The sequence below is a fragment of the Amia ocellicauda genome, chromosome 2 (genome assembly GCF_036373705.1).
Source record: "Amia ocellicauda isolate fAmiCal2 chromosome 2, fAmiCal2.hap1, whole genome shotgun sequence".
NCBI classification, from domain to species: Eukaryota; Metazoa; Chordata; class Actinopteri; order Amiiformes; family Amiidae; genus Amia; species Amia ocellicauda.
The window spans coordinates 21,552,027-21,569,090 of record NC_089851.1 but is presented as its reverse complement, the minus strand read 5'-3'; the positions used below and the strand labels follow the sequence as shown (position 1 = coordinate 21,569,090).

The window sequence follows — 17,064 nt, the reverse complement described above, 5'->3', positions numbered from 1 at the left end:
GTCACAAAGGTCGAATCATTTCAAATTGGTTTCTTGAACATGACAATGAGTTCACTGTACTAAACTGGCCCCCACAGTCACCAGATCTCAACCCAATAGAGCATCTTTGGGATGTGGTGGAACGGGAGCTTCGTGCCCTGGATGTGCATCCCACAAATCTCCATCAACTGCAAGATGCTATCCTATCAATATGGGCCAACATTTCTAAAGAATGCTTTCAGCACCTTGATGAATCAATGCCACGTAGAATTAAGGCAGTTCTGAAGGCGAAAGGGGGTCAAACACAGTATTAGTATGGTGTTCCTAATAATCCTTTAGGTGAGTGTATAGCACATTATTTAGTTTTAGCCTTGAAGAGGAACTGCTCTTTGAATCACAAAAATGTTGTTTTCAAGGTAGGAAAGTCAGATGAATGCCATTGAGCAGTGCGATTATTCTTCATCCCTGTGCCCAGTATGAAAACTGACAGTGCTTCTCTGCATAGAAATGAGTGTGTTTTATAATGTATTGGCCAGCACAATTGCTTTCAAATCTTTTACAATGTTTCAGGTAACGTTTCAATCTTCATCAAGCTTGATAATATTAAATACCTAACCTTGAATCTGTCCTGGGTTATTCTCTACAGTGATGTGAATTATATGTGACTGATTTGATCTTACATGGTCTTAGATCAGAACATACAGCATCAGAAATCTTCATTTCATATGATTATTGGTTGAATTTAAAGACTCACCTGTAGTTTATTTTATGGCTTTAATTGTGTGTTCAACTTCTGAAATGCTTTTCCATCTATGATTTTCAGACAATATTAAATTATATTACAGTGGACTATAGTTTCCGTATTGGTCTGTATAATAAAATTACCTTTCACTTGCATATTATGGGATGAACTATGTCCCTCACTACTAAAAACAAGTCTGTAACATGAGAAAAGCATAACAGAAGGAATACCAATGATTACATACGTTTAAATGCAGATTATTCTCTTAATCCTCGTAAGTCAAAGTAGACATGTAATTTGTGGTCCTCATAATTGCACAATGCCTTTCCATAGCCTGCTATGTTAAAAAAAAAAAAAAAAAAACCATTATTCTTACTTCTAGAAGCTATCTGATTATAGTCCAGAACCATACTGGGTCTTGAATGCCTTCATTGAGTCTGATGGATCATCACCATTCTCTCTCTTCCTGTATGAAGAGCCTCTCGCCTCCCCTGCAGAATGCCTGTTTGTTCTTACTTACAAAAGCACTGTCTCTAAGTATTAGTTTAATGCAATATTGAATTGCATTGCTGTACATGTTACTTCAGCCTATAATGCCAGAAGGCCCAACAGGACTCGTTTTTCTCACAGTTTGGATGGAGTGCTCAGTGCTCAGTGCTCGTAACAAGGTCAGTAGGATGCAGCTCTTTGGATGAGAATGAAAAAGAGGGGCCCATGAACCGCATCTAGCCCTTCTCTAATGTTGCATCTCTGACGTTTTCTACTTTTAATTTTGCAGCCTATCGAGAACAAAGGCTGGAATGGACAAAAGGCAGCTTTTCCCGAAGCAACAAGTAACAGTAAGTGCTTTTCCTTTCCCTCTCTATTTTCATCGTGTGGCATTTCCAGGATCAAATCTGTGCGTTTAATTTGTCTGACTCTTAAATAGGAGTCTGACTGTCAGCTGTATTGTAGGCGTGTTAGTGTGGAGTGCCTGCAAATTTCGCCTCATTCAGTGGGATTTATATGACGCACACTGGTACTTAAGTCCTGTCCTGGGGGGTTTGAGAGTCGCCATCACGCTGATCCTTAGCTTTCCTTTGCATGGTTTTCTGTCACTCTGGATTATAACACGCTGATTGAATTAAGGAGAGTTGAAATACTGGAGTTTCCAGTGCATTTGGGATGTGTTCACCAAAGCCAGTGTGTGATATTTTTATTATAAAGTATTTCATACTAAAAACTCCAGCATTGCAACAAGGTGCTTTTCACAAATAACACTATCATCAAGATCAGATAAATAAGTTAACCATTTTTATATAATACAAAGATAGATATAGTATCATATGATATGAATAATTATTATGCATTGTTAAATATTCATAAAGATCTTTAAATTTGTATTTGCTACATTATATTTCTGCTATCCAATTAAGATGCCTCCTGTACTATATTTTTATCAAACAATAAATAGAACAAAATATTGGTAGTTCAATAACACATGCAACAACATTTTCACTCTCTGATGCAATTCATAAAGAAAGGGCTGGACTAAATTAAAACTTTGACACACCCACTAATAGAAAACTACAAACCTCTACATCATAGTGGTTACATTTATGATTAGAAGAAAGTGGCATCTTACTAAAAATGAAACCGCAATTGAGTTCAGTTCTGTAGTTTTCTATTAGCAGGAGGGTCCAAGTTTTGATTTAATCCCAGACAAAGTGTTTTTAACAATGACAGATTTCGGTAGATCCCTTAGGCACAACCTTCCTTACAAAATGACAGTGGTCCCAATAACAGTAAATATTGTTATGGTAATTTGAGTGTCACAAAAATAGCTATTATCACAACAGTCCATGTAATAGATACTTATATTGGCAGAAAATATTTTATGATGCAACCAAAGTGTCCTTTAACTTCAGCCATCATCATCATCAGTCATCTCTTAATTAATCTATTTATTTTCTCATTGTCAATGCATCATTTTACTCCGAATCTCTGAGCCTAAATATGTCTTCATTAACTCCTTAAACACCCAACACCAGGGTAAAAACAAAAGAGTATTTACCTGTCATAGTAAAATATAATCTAGTTCTTCCATTTCAGCTAAAACAAGTAATGAATATAAAAGAAGATAAATAAATTAAAGTCATAAACTAAGCTTCAAGCAACTGAACTTGGTTGTTTCCCAAAAGCAACGTGAGTCAAACAAGAATCGTTAGATCATCGTAAGTGCAACATTTCAGCGTTAATGCGTCACCCAAACACTGCTGTTAGTTAAGATTTTTGTGAATAGCATTGTGAGTTTATGAGTGGTCTGGGGCAAGTATATAAATGCTTTGCACGGAAATCTCCTTGTCTACTTTGACAAATATTTCCACCTCTGATACGATTCATATTTTGTTTTGGTGTGCTTCTCCATCATTAAATGAGAGCTATTGCCTTCCAATATTTATTACTAAACCTAATGTAATGCATAGGATAGATTGCGTAATTTATAAGCATGTCGGGGTGACAATAAAACAATTATCAGGAAATATGGTGTCAGAGATTTATAGGATGATTAATTTAATTTGTAATCTATTATAATCGAAGTTGGCTGCGGTTACTTCTGAGAATGATCTTGAAACTGCAAGTACTATCATTATAGGGAAACGCCCCCCTGAGCCACTGTTCAGTCATAACAGATGCGGATGCTTTTAATCCTGTCATCGTCAAGCTTTAGGTTTTGCTAGAGAGACCTTGACGAGATTAAATACTGTCATGCATCATTTAAAGTTTAGTAGCACTATGTAAGGCATAGTAAAACACATACAGGTAACAGGTACATGGGATCACAGGACAGCATTTAACCTTCACATCCCCAGGCTCACTTTAGAGTTACATTGTTGCTGCGGTACAAACAGAAGGCCCTGGGAATTACATAAATGTGTGCTTCAACACTTTAAAAACGGCCATGTTTGCATCATCAGCATCACCTTTGTTGAATTTGGTTTTGTAAGCTACCACAATCACTACACTGTTGTTTTGGTATCTAAGAGGATGCTCATTGAGCACCAGGATTCCTGCCTACCACACTGGGTATTTTAGGTCAGGGGGAATACTTCAGATAAAGATACAATTTTACTTTAAAATAAGGACAAACAAAATAATGATCTCACTGATGCACTTTAGTAACATTACATGTTTTACAAGTAATTAGCTTATAATACTATAATAGGCTGTCAAATGAGCTGATATGTTAGAGGCTGGGAATACATTATGTTCTGGAAAGGCAATGTAGTTTATAATTGAGTTTAATTCCTGGCTGAAACTTAACCTAGCTATTTAGGAGCGTGCAGAAGTTTTCATTGTGTCGCCGAAAAATATTGACTATTTTCTCCCAAGTGTATTGCACCAGGGTTTTGTCAGTTTTGCTGCAGCATTTCATTTCCTGACGCCTTTTTCCTCCCCCTTCTTTTTTAGTATCCTAATGTCTTATTTCATAGTCTTGATTTACAGTTATGATTTTAATCATTATATGCTTTAAATTAAGAGCAGGTCCTTGATTTGGATCTCGTCCAGTATACTGTTCCAAGAAGAAGCCCATTATGTTGGGAGGGGCTTTCAAAACACTGGAAAAGAGCTGAGGAAAGCATAGGATTTATAATATAGTTTGTATGGCACTGCTGATATTGAATTAGGAGAGATACATTTCTCTTTTGTGGCTTAGTGAACTTTTGATTTTCATTTTAGACCTAATTTCTGTAACCTGAATTTAAATATGTATTGGTATACTTTTTTATGGGTCTTATGTCCCGTGGCCACTGCTCAGACAATGAAAGCCTTGTGAACCACAGGAACTAAGAGATTGTCATCTTTCATTTAGTTTGCTATCATACTTACCTAGGAGAAAAAGCCTAGCTCACAATGCACAGCAGCCCGTGTTAATGTTCCACCCAGTGAAAGTACACAAACACACTTTTCTTAAAAAAAAAAAATACATAAATTAAGATTGTTTTCACCCTGTCTCTATTTGTTATTTTACAGGTTTACAATTGTATCATTTTTCTTTAGACAATCCCACTGTGACAGTGGCAGATGTAAACTTCACCTTTACAAGAGTGATTCTTTCAATTTAAATGGATAACATGTATTATGCTTTGAATTGCACTGTATTTGTAAATTGGAATTTGTAATGTTTCATGCCTTGAACGGCACTCTATTTTTGCACTTTGTATTGCGCTTATATTTTCTAAGTCACCCTGGATAAGGGTGCCTGCTAATAAATAAATAAATAAATAACAGTGTTTCCTGTAAAATCTCTGGATCTCCTGGGGTTTCCCAACACTTGAGATGCACCAGTCAAATTGTGTTACAAATTACCAATTAACACTGGCAGTTTTTCATATGGCTTTAAGCCAGCTTAGATCTTTTTACAGTGCAGTGTAATGGCAGTGTAAACACAAGCCAACTTTACAAGAGGAGAGGGTCACTTCATTGTCACATTACCTGGTCTTTATCTGTACATACATAAAGATGTATGTGATCTTGACTGAAGAGACACTACATAAATATTGTTTTTGTAGTAGAATTCATTCGCAAGTTCAGTGGTAAAAAATTGATAGGTTTTGGACGACAAAACACTGGAGTCTCCTCCCTGTTCTTTGAAGGCAATATGGAATAGATGAATGCTGCAGCACGGTTTGTGCTCTGGTGAAGAAGGGAAGGAAAATCATTTATTTTGTTCGCTCCATAAAAGAGGAAAGGGAAACCCTATGGGAGTACACCGCAATGTTAAATAAAATAACTTGGACATGAGTAGGATTTTTTCAACTTGCTTCAAAACGAAGTTTGAAAACCTGCTTCATAACATGGGCCAGTGATATACAAAACATATACTCATGTATAGGAAAAGTTGTGTGCCTACAATATACCATAATCTTCACAATGGTATGTGTATAGGCTCTAAAGTATGTTCTATATCTTTGTGTAGTTATGCAGTTCAAAATGTTATGCTGCACTATATCATATAATGTCATATAGGCATTAAGAATTGGTCTGATATCTGTTATTTTTGGAAATGTCAGTCTACTTTTTGGATATTTATCTCACCTGGAATAAATGTATTAGAAAAATGTTAATCAATTATTCCAGCAGCTGGAATTCAATCACTGCACTGGCAGGGCTGTTTTGTTTATGTCAATGAAAAGTCTCTCTCAAACAGCAACTGCTAAGACACTTTAATTGCAGTTGCTGTTCTAACCAGCCAGAGCAGGTGACCTTTCTGATTTCCTCTACATTATATTTTAACATCCTATCCTAAGGGTATGGGATTTGTTTTCTCATTCAGTTATTTCCTAGTGAAATTAGGGAACAATTCTCCTGTATGTCAAAGCCCTTCAAAATCCTATACACTTGTCGCAAATCATTGAACATGTAAGCCGTTAAAGGGTAGATGTTGGCTGCCCATATTAAATCAGCTTTATCTATGAATAATCTCTTATTCAACAGTGAGGTTGTGTCCCACACTGGGAGCATGAACAAAAGCTCAATCTAAGATGCCTCTTGTCACACTTAATGACAGTAAAGTGTATGTGTAAACCATTGTGTTTGGTAATGATAGGAACAGTGATAGCCTGCCTCTTATTCTACTTCCATCCCTCAGCTCAAAAGGGAATACTCCATCTCTCCCCTGATGTTTACCAGGAGATGGAAGCAAGCAGGAACAAGACTGGCCCTGGAGCTACATCAAACTACCTGACTCCCAAAGACATTGGCCAGGGCTCCAGCTCTTTCTTTACCTCCACCAGCAACACGGCGGCCATTGCCAGGGAGCTTATGCTCAATGGATCTTCTCCCACTGCAGAAGCCATCGGCCTGAAAGGAAAAGCACCTGCTTCGCCCTGTGCCTCTGTGCAGCCTTCGCAGCAGCTGGAGTACTTGGCCAGGATTCAAGGCTTTCAGGTATGAAAAAAATGAAGCTGTTTAGCAGAACTCTCAGCACTGCCATGAGTGAGCCAGTCAGATTTCAGACTGTACCATTCATCATTTACCTCTTTGTGTAAGTCTTCGTGGCCTAGATATGAAGTGCTGAAGGAATTTGCTTTTTTCATTGGTTCCCTTACTTATTCTTCAAAGAATTACAGTACTGTGCAAAAGTTTTAGGCAGGTGTGAAAAAATGCTGTAAAGTCAGAATGCTTTAAAAATAGACGTTATAGATTATATTTATAAATGAACTAAATGTAAAGTGATTGAACAGAAGACAAATCTAAATCAAATACATATTTGTTGTGACCTTCCTTTGCCTTCAAAACAGCATCAGTTCTTCTAGGTACACTTGCACAAAGTTAGGGATTTTGTAGGTATATAGTCAGGTGTATGATTAAACAATTATACCAAACAGGTGCTAATGATCATCAATTCAATATTAACTGAAACAGAAACAGCTGTGTTGGAGGAATAAAACTGGGTGAGGATCAGCCAATCTCAGCTAACAAGGTGAGGCTGCTGAAGACAGTTTACTGTCAAATGTCATACACCATGGCAAGGCCGAGCACAGTAACAAGACACAAGGTAGTTATACTGCATCAGCAAGGTCTCTCTTCAATGCAGACAGGGGTTTCCAGATGTGCTGTCCAAGCTCTTTTGAAGAAGCACAAAGAAACGGGCAACATTGAGGACCGTAGACTCAGTGGATGGCCAAGGAAACTTACTGCAGCAGGTGAGACACATCATGCTTACTACCCTTCGCAATCGGAAGACGTCCAGCAGTGCCATCATCTCAAAACTGGCAGAAAACAGTGGGACCCTGGTACACCCATCTACTGTCCGGAGAAGTCTGGTCAGAAGTGGCTTCACGGAAGACTTGCGGACAAAAAGCCATACCTCTGATGTGGAAACAAGGCCAAGAGACTCAACTATGCACGAAAACACAGGAACTGGGGTGCAGAAAAATGGCAGCAGGTGCTCTGGACTGATGAGTCAAAATGTGAAATATTTGGCTGTAGCAGAAGGCAGTTTGTTCTCTGAAGGGCTGGAGAGCGGTACACGAATGAGTGTCTGCAGGCAACAGTGAAGCATGGTGGAGGTTCCTTGCAAATTTGGGGCTGCATTTCTGCAAATGGAGTTGGGGATTGGGTCAGAATGAATGGTCTCCTCAATGCTGAGAAGTACAGGCAGATACTTATCCATCATGTAATACCATCAGGGAGGCATCTGATTGGCCCCAAATTTATTCTGCAGCATGACAACGACCCCAAACATACAGCGACAGTCATCAAGAACTATCTTCAGCGTGAAGAAGAACAAGGAGTCCTGGAAGTGATGGTATGGCCCCCACAGAGCCCTGATCTCAACATCATCGTTTGTCTGGGATTACATGAAGAGAGAGAAGCAACTGAAGCTGCCTAAATCCATAGAACTGTGGTTAGTTCTCCAAGATGTTTGGGCCAACCTACCTGCCGAGTTCCTTCAAAACCTGTGTGCAAGTGTACCTAGAAGAATTGATGCTGTTTTGAAGGCAAAGGGTGGTCACACCAAATATTGATTTGATTTAGATTTTTCTTCTGTTCACTCACTTTGCATTTAGTTAATTGATATAATATTATATATATGATATAATCTTAATTTGAAAAGCATTCTTACTTTACAGTATCTTTTCACACCTGCCTAAAACTTTTGCACAGTACTGTACATGCATGTGTCATACTGGTTATTGTTAGACATAGCAATTGATGGGAATGTTGCGAGGGATGCTGTAATTACATATAAAAACAATAATTACATTTTTTGTATGACTTCCATGTGTTTTAAATACAAAATGTAGGAGTTACCTAAATGGGAAAGATCTCATGTACAGCTTCTCTCCTCTCGGGGAGGGGTGTAGGAGATTCAGTGGTCCTAAACAGGCTCCTCAGACAAAAGCAGTTATGTTTAAAACATGTAATTTAAACAGACACGCAGTCATTGCTGTGGTTGAAGAAAAAAAAAAACAAGTCTCGCAAGATAAACATTTTAAACTCTTCTCTGCAAGAGGCTGGGGAAAACATCCATCTGTAGACCACTCGTCGACTGCAGGAAGCATCTGGCACTGCCTAAGCAATTCAAACAATAGGATGATGACTAAATGAAGGTGGACTTAAAGCATGCAATGCAAAACATTAGCCTGACCTGCCTAAGACCGAAGCCAAAATTAGATTAGCAAAAGAGGCATACAGCTCAGGGTGATTTCAGGGTGTTATGACTGGCACCTGTTCTGCATGAAGCTCAAAACATTTCAAGAAGTTGTTTCCAAGAAACCAGATTAACCATTTTAAATAGCTGTACCAATCTCCTGGCCTAAACTGGTTGAACTTCAGTGGGCAGTTTTAAGTCAAAATATCAGGAGCAAAAGTATTCTTTAAATATAGGTAGGGAACTTAAGGAAATTAAGCAATTTACTAAGGCAGATGGAAAGCTGAAATATTATGTTTTGACATCAAATGCTACCAGATAGTGTGTGAAAAATATTTTCTTTTTTAGCTATACAAAACATTCAACACAACCCTGAACTCTGCTTTGAAGAGAAATTAGTGGGGTACTTGACCATATTAAATATTCTCGCCACCTTACCATCTTATTCTGTTTCCAATTTTCTTTGGTGTAGTGATGCTTGGTTTGTTCTCATGGTGCCTTCTTTGATCGCTTCCAGAAGTTATAACAAGTGCTTTGGTTTATTATTATTGCCCACATCCTTGAACTTGTAACAAAGCAATCGTGACCCAAAATACCGAATACCAAAACCGAAACACCATACCCACCCACCCACCCCCCTTTCCCCATACCGATAACACAGTGCATAACAAGACATCTTAAAAAAGGCGAGAAATATGTAATCTTAGTGTAAAAAGTTATTAGGATCTTAACTATGGAAGTAACAATGACAGGTATGATGTTTAAACAGCTGTAGCTGATGTAGGAATGGTTTATGCTATGACATTCTGTTTCAGACTTGAGCTGAATACAAGTATATAAACATGTGCAAACATTTAGTGCTTGCGTGATAGTTATATGTATACATTTCCCTCCAAATGTATGCATGGCCTTGACATGGTGTTACTATAAGTCAGTTTAGCAAAGAAAATGCAATTGTAAATTCAGCTCCCTTACACATTTTGTTTAAACTTGGATATGTGCTTCTGGAAAGTTCTCACCAAACTTGAACTTCTTGACAGAAGGCACCAAGTTTTTTGTTGAAACAATCCTGGTGTATTCTGGAAATCATCTATCCTTCAATTTTAAGACATCAGGACTGCAGGATGTAAGCTAAAAACGCTCAGTGTGAGCTTCACATTTTCTGCAGCAATCATGGTAAACATGTCCAATAACCTTCATTTGTCAGCCACAAAACATAGATTATGGTCCCAACTGACTTGTGTCATTCAGTATTCATATTGTTGTGTTGCCCTTTCTGGAGGGGCTGTTTCTGTGGAGCTCTGTCTTGTTCACCAGATTCATGCAGCTGAAATTGAATGGTAATCTTGATAATGTATCCCAGTGATGCCAGAGTGTCCTGAAGCTCCCCAGTTGTTGATCTTGGGTTTAAATAAGCTTCCTATACCAGTTTTCTGACAAGTTTTGCTTTTTTAATTGTGTTAAATTAAAACACATTATTGCCTAAATGTTTAAGGTATATGTGTTAAAAGAAGAAAACTAAATTATAATATTGGTATTTCGTACAAATAAACTATATGGTTAAAACAATGCAAGAGATATGGAATATGTAGTGCATATGTCACCCCGTCTTAGTTGGATCTATTAATTTAGTGCCAGATGCTTTTTATAATCTACAGTTAAACATTTTCTCTTTTAACCAACTGAGGTTTCCTTTGAAAATCTGTTGTTGTTGCTCTGAGCCTTCCTGTGTTCTGAAACCTGATGAAGCAATATAGGACAGCCAAGTATAAACATAAGACACATGAGGCTTTGGTTAAGAAGAGGGCTGTAAAACATGAATTAGCTTTAACATGTTCAATAGCAGACATCACAGCAACAATTTTATCTTGCTGAATTTGGTGACAGTTTTTCACTTTCTTTGTGGAATCTTTATTTTCTTTAATAGAATAGACTTCATACATGTTCTACTAGAGAACTTTCCTCTTGCCTGAGGGTATTTATAGACTATATTTAGAATGGTTACCATTTTAAAATGATATTTACAGGGTGGTCACGATCAGTGGAACTAATTGGGCGGTCGGGCTGTTTGAAACTCTTGAGAATCTCTAAACGTGTGAATTTCATATCAGTCATATCTGGTCACCCTAATATGTACAGACGGTCATCAAAGACCTTTACAAGACTATTATAACCCTTAAATAAGGAATACTGTATAATACACAGTTATTATAAGCTGTATCAATGAATTGGAAACCATCATTTGACATAAATAACCTATGCAAATACCTGTGTCGTACTGTGTACTGTCATTTTTTATTTATTTTTGTAAATCCAAAGTGAGATCCCTGGCACTTCTCCTTTGACATAGGTATAATAGAATGGGAAAACACTGCGAGGAGGAAAAGTCAGCAACATTATAAAAAATTGCATAGCGATCAAATGCAACAAACCGCACCCTGTGATTGTCTGTCCAGAACTGAAACACCTGGTCGTATTGAAGCACAGTGTGAAACATGCAGTTTCAAGTGATACTACAGCTGTCGGAGTCTCACTGTACAGTTCAGAATATCGCAGTGATTTACCACTGGTTTCTATGTACAGTTGTGCAGTTCGAAACTTTGTGACTGGAAGTGCTCACGGTCAGTTACATTTCCGTATCAGGTAAGACAAAGAAGGTTTAGAAATACTGTATAAGAATTGAGTGGAGTGTTTATGGATTTGGACATTATAAAAGCCTCCCACAAATCCATGCATTTGTCAAGCTAGTTCCCAGCATATTTCAAACATAAAACCTTGGCTAAGGGACAGCATTGTAACTGTGCCACGTTGATTTAAAAGTATTCGTTTTCATTGGGCAGGTATGCAGGTTTTCAGAGATTTACTTATTTATGATTTATTTGTTTACCCTATTTATTTATTTATTTATTTCCTGAATTATTTATATTTGAGTGGAGCAAAGACCTGTCTAAAATCTTCTGCCAGAGGCTGTGTGTTCCAGCAGGCATCTGTACATATGCTTTTGGGAAATGAGTGTTGGCGGGAAGCTCACCCAGTTTGTGTGTTTGCAATTAGTTTTACTGTGCTGCACTGGCGTTTGTCCACATCTAATGGGAGTAGGGCAGAAATCAGGGAATAAAGTGGAATAATAGGCAACATCTGCACTCTTTCGGGTGTAATGATCCAGAAGGCCCGTGTCATGGCCGTCATATCGTACGTAGCTGCTATACGGTCAGGAAGACTGTTTTCTCTCACTGCAGAGTGCTCCGGCCCCTTCCCCCCTCCTGGCTCCCGCCTGGTGTGGATCAAGTGAGACAGTCTGTGCATCTTGATGTATTGGTTATGAAACAGTCATGGTGGACAGCCTCCTGATGCTGCTGGAGAGCCCTGCCAAGGTTAGATCACTGGAGAGAGGTGGAGCAGTGAGGGGAGATCTGTGGGAACACTCATCAGTATGTCAGGTGCATATCATAGGGCCCGTCTAAAGAGCTCTTTGTGCTTCCTCTCAGGCAAGTACCTTTTTCCAGGTAGCGTTTATGTAAGAATTTGTTTTTGATCCGCCCAACCTTTCCCTTCTTCCAGACCTATTGGGGACCGTTGGTGGATCTCAGTCTTCAGAATGAATGCATCATTATACTGATTGCCAGAGCTCTTTGTTCGGCACATGACAGGCTTTGGATACATTTTTTGATATTTTCATTTACCGGGATACATCCTCTAAGCGATCTGTTAATTGAGTTTTGTATGCCATGTGATCTAAATCATTTACAGACTAGAACAACATTGTTAAGCCATTTGAATGCATTCTGGAGATGTGCAAGATTTAGATTTAGAAGTATATAAAAGGTATATTGTGGTCTTTTTGTCCTTTTCTCAAATAGAGATTCATCTCAGAGATGCATTTGTAATAAAATAAATCAGTTACTTTGTTTTTGATCTGTATTCTTCATTTATTTCTTAGTTTGTATTTATTTTTCATAGTTTTAAATGACAGAATTAGTATTTTGCTCATGAGTCAATATATAAATGAGATGTGAGTAATATTACTTTTATGACCATATGCCAGAATTCATCTGTCACAGAAGAATTAATTAACGTCCCCTCTCACTGGCCACTTGTTACCTGGTGGGAATTGTCAAAGCAAAAGTAGAAGTGATTCATTTATGAACAGGCAGTTCAGAGTTCAGTGAACAGGTGGTTGGTTGGTGGCTCAGATTACTCTGACTCTACCTGTTCAGTTAAATAATTTTTCTAAATACACCCAGAGAATCAGCTCAAATTGCCAAGTCCCTGATCACCGAATCCTGCCATGTGTATTCCGAGTTTTCATCCTGTGAATCAAGCTCTTTTGTCTTGTGTAATGCTATGCTGGATCAGCATGTACACAGCAAGGCAAGGCTCAAAGAGAGCAAGGGGCCTCTACTAATTTACTAATATTTGTGGGGGCAAGGGTGGAAGTGGGATTTGAGAATAAATTACATAAACAAATATAAAACAAACCAGCACAATCATTTTATTAAAGTATCGTGCTAAAGTATCAAATTGAATATGTGGTCACCTTCACCGTGTATTGTTTTTTAAAATCCTTTACTCTTTTCATGCATACTCTTGTTAATCCCTTTTTCTGGTGTCTGGTTTCCACTTTTCTATTCCTTCCCCACAGACTAACTTGTATTGTTTCACAAACTTCCGAGTAGTAGAAACAGTGCTGTATAATGATGTTAAAACCTGTTTATCTGAAGTTGGTGCTGAGTATTGCGTTAGCCTCCACTCTCAATGGGACCCTTGTTAAAATTGCTTTATGCGATTTCTAAAGGCCTTATTCATTTTCATACTGTTTTATGCAATGGTCTATTAAGAAGGCAACACTAATCATATGCTGTAGTACCCTTGGAAACAAATTCTTCTAAGTACATGGTTGGGAGCCAGTTCCATAAATTCCCTGTTGTGTACTGTACTACTACCTTTGATTAATCAGCAACTTCTGGCACCATTGTGGGCACTTTCAACAAATGGGCTCTGCGTAACTGCTTTCTCACTCTTCCACACTGGGCCTTCCAAGTCCACTGAGATGACTTTCACAAGTCATCATTACTTTTGAGGAGAGAAATAATTACTTCCCTGCATAGAAATAACATTTTAAGGAGTAATATATTACTTTTGAAACAGCAGACGATCAACCTTACCAAATAATTTGGGGATGCTTTGCTTAAGACAAATCACTAACATACCATTAAAACATTTATGATTTATGTTGTGATTTATATGTTTTGAGGGGAAATTTGCCACAATGCTAAGTGCATTTGGATGGGTTGGCTGCTCTTTAAATGCTAACATAATGAACCTAGATATTTAACATTAGGGCTTTCAGCAATAAACAGATAACAGTGGTCTGCATATCCCTCCCCCGTATGTACATATATGCTTCATAAGTCAAGATTTTATTAGGTACATAAACTGAAGTTGAGAAATAAATCCCAACTATTCTGAAATACCAGTGTGTTTTGGCATGAAAGCTGACAATTCAAGATTTACAGGAATGCCAATAATTATATTCCAATTGAATAAGCAAAGCAGTGTTGCAGCCATAGCAGTCTATGTAGTGTTTAAAACTCATTTAGTCATTCCAAAATATCAATTTCCATTGATGATTTGAAGTTTGTCCTTTTAGCATTCCAAACTGTGGATTCTTGTACTACACTACTAGTACATCTGGTTTGCACCATAGGCGTAGGTTTAGGGGAGGAGGGGGGTACTAATATTCCCCTAATATTGAGAGAGTATGAATTTGTCGCCCTCAATCTTAGGCATCCCCCCGGTTTAAGAAATATACGATCATCCGTAGATGTTATTTTTGAGGTGTACTGGTGATATCGTCTCCCTACTCAACAAATCAGTAGCACCTTCCCCCACTAAACAAATCCACAGAAAACCTGACCCCCTGCTCAACAGCTCAGACTCACCCCCACTATTGGACTCACACTCAATGTCCCGCCCCCCTCCTTCTGAAACGAAAGTTACGCCACTGGCCAGCACACGCCAGGACATTGTAGCCACCACCTAAAATCTTTCAATTCAGAAAAAAAAAAAAAAAAACATTGGTATTGCTTTTCACCAGGAAGCAGTTGGAACCTTCTAGCAAAGCTACCGATAGGCTCCTGTGTGCTCTGACCACTTGGCCCATCTGAGGTTATAGCATATTTTACTACATCTGTGATAAAACTCCACTGTCCTTGTGACTGAAAGCTGGCGACCGCCCCTTTCAAGGTGCTTTTGTGTGGATATTTCTGCTTTTTCTCTCTTCGTTCCAGAGTCCAGGGCTCCGGTCTGCATGGAGAGAATCTGCAGATGCGGTGAGTTTTTCCAGGACTCTGGACTGCCCATCTTCTTCACTGCTTCCTTTCTTGCACCAGAATGGTGAGTGCCTCCTTGTGTATGTGTCTCCGCTGGTTTTCTTGCAGGGAAGCGAGACTCAGGTTAGGCCTTTGGAAGCGCCGTGCACGATTTTGTGTTGCTGTGGCCAACGTGTCTTCCACCTGACAACACTCCAACGCATGCCTGCCCCACAGAACACATGTATGGCTCGATTCCCACCCCGAAGGGCAGACTACTGCAGTTGGAGTGTTGTTAGGTGTTAGGCACGCAGGCCATGGCTATACAAGATACCGAGCTTGGTGACTCCAAAGGCCTAACCTGCAATACATATAAGGACGAGCATCAACCACAGTTGGGGCAGTTGTGAACCCTACAGGAGACCACGCTCAAGGCTAAACGAATAACAGAGATGTGGAGGCCAACTGGAGACTGGTTGCCCTGCCAGAATCTTACGACAACAAACCACTCAAACTCAAGAACCACAACCGCTGGCTGAAATTGGAGTGTTGTTGGGTGGAAGACACCTGGGCAACACTTCTGAAGGCCTAACCCGCCTCTCGCTTCCCTGCAAGAAAATTGTTGGAGGCGCATACACAAGGAGGCACTCACCATTCCAGTGAAAGCAAGGAAGAGGTGAAGAAAACAGGGAGTCCAGACCTGGAAAAACTCACCGCATCAGCAGATTCTCTCCATGCAGAAGACCAGAACGGAGAAAAAGCAGAAATATCCACACAAAAGCACCCTGAAAGGGGCAGTGGGGTTTATCACGGATGTAGTAAAATATGCTATAATCACCTCAGTGCATCTCACATGGATACTCATAGAGGTAAGGTTTCTCCTGTGCTGTGAAAAGCAAATAGAGGAAGTGCAGCCTGTGTCCAGTGAAGCTGGACTGTAACAGGGGACAGGCCAAGTGATCACAGCACATCAGTAGCTTTGTTATAAGGTTTCAATCGCTTCCTGGTGAAAGGTAATACACATAATCCCTTTCTTGTGAATAGTTTTCTCTTTCAGATAACTAAGGTTGCATCCGCAACCCAACATTCTTCTCATTCTGAACAAGGCCTTGTTGCATTACTTTACATGCCGATAAACAAAAAAAAATACTCACTACTAATGTGATAGCTACGTAATATCATATCATGAAAGGAAAATCTTCAATTATTTTATATATATATATATATATATATATATAACTTAATCATATCACAAATAAATTCCCCTGCACATCAACAATGCACTATCAGCACTTTAAGAATGTAACTTCCTACCATAACTTATTTCTCTCATTAAACCCAACCATTGCCAAACCTTAAATTGAGTCCAAACAGGAGAACTAATCTGAGCCTCTCAATGAACATAAGGAAAAGGACTGCTGTAGAGCTACGTTTCTTGTAAACACTTGCTCATTTAAGACAATTGTGAGAATTCAGCTGGGGGGTCTTTGCATGATATCAGTTTGGCTTAGGAGTGATGTTAATAGTTGGTGCTAGAATCAGTGATTGCAGTTGTTTGATCGGGTTGACAATTAAAGATCGAATTTCTGTTAGCAGTAATTTGGGGTTGTTTTAGTGTCATATTTTGTCATGTGAATCCAGTATGTTTGTCTTTGATTTGAGGGTTAATATAAACAACCCATTATTAACCCTACCCAGAAGTTCATACAATACCAAACTTTGGAGCTTTAGCTAATCCACAACTCAACCCAGTGTAACGTAAGCAAAAGCTAACTGGGAAATGTAACCCTAACCCCTAGGTCTGGGAGTGTTGTAGTCTGTGCAGTCACACTGAATTTGTGAATTGAATCAATGAAGCCACAGGGATAGTGTGATTTTTCTTACTTTTTAAT

The 17,064-nt window shown here is 38.8% G+C and overlaps 1 protein-coding gene across 3 annotated transcripts in view; it reads left to right on the top strand.

Annotated features, from left to right (window-relative positions):
- The window catches only part of stau2 (staufen double-stranded RNA binding protein 2), a 100,267-nt gene that overhangs the window by 47,591 nt on the left and 35,612 nt on the right, over nt 1-17,064 (top strand). For all 3 annotated transcript variants that reach the window (XM_066721091.1, XM_066721086.1, XM_066721081.1), the window contains exons 12-13: nt 1,500-1,560; nt 6,354-6,652. In XM_066721091.1, the coding sequence (XP_066577188.1) occupies nt 1,500-1,560; nt 6,354-6,652 (360 nt within the window). The remainder of the gene's footprint in view (nt 1-1,499; nt 1,561-6,353; nt 6,653-17,064) is intronic.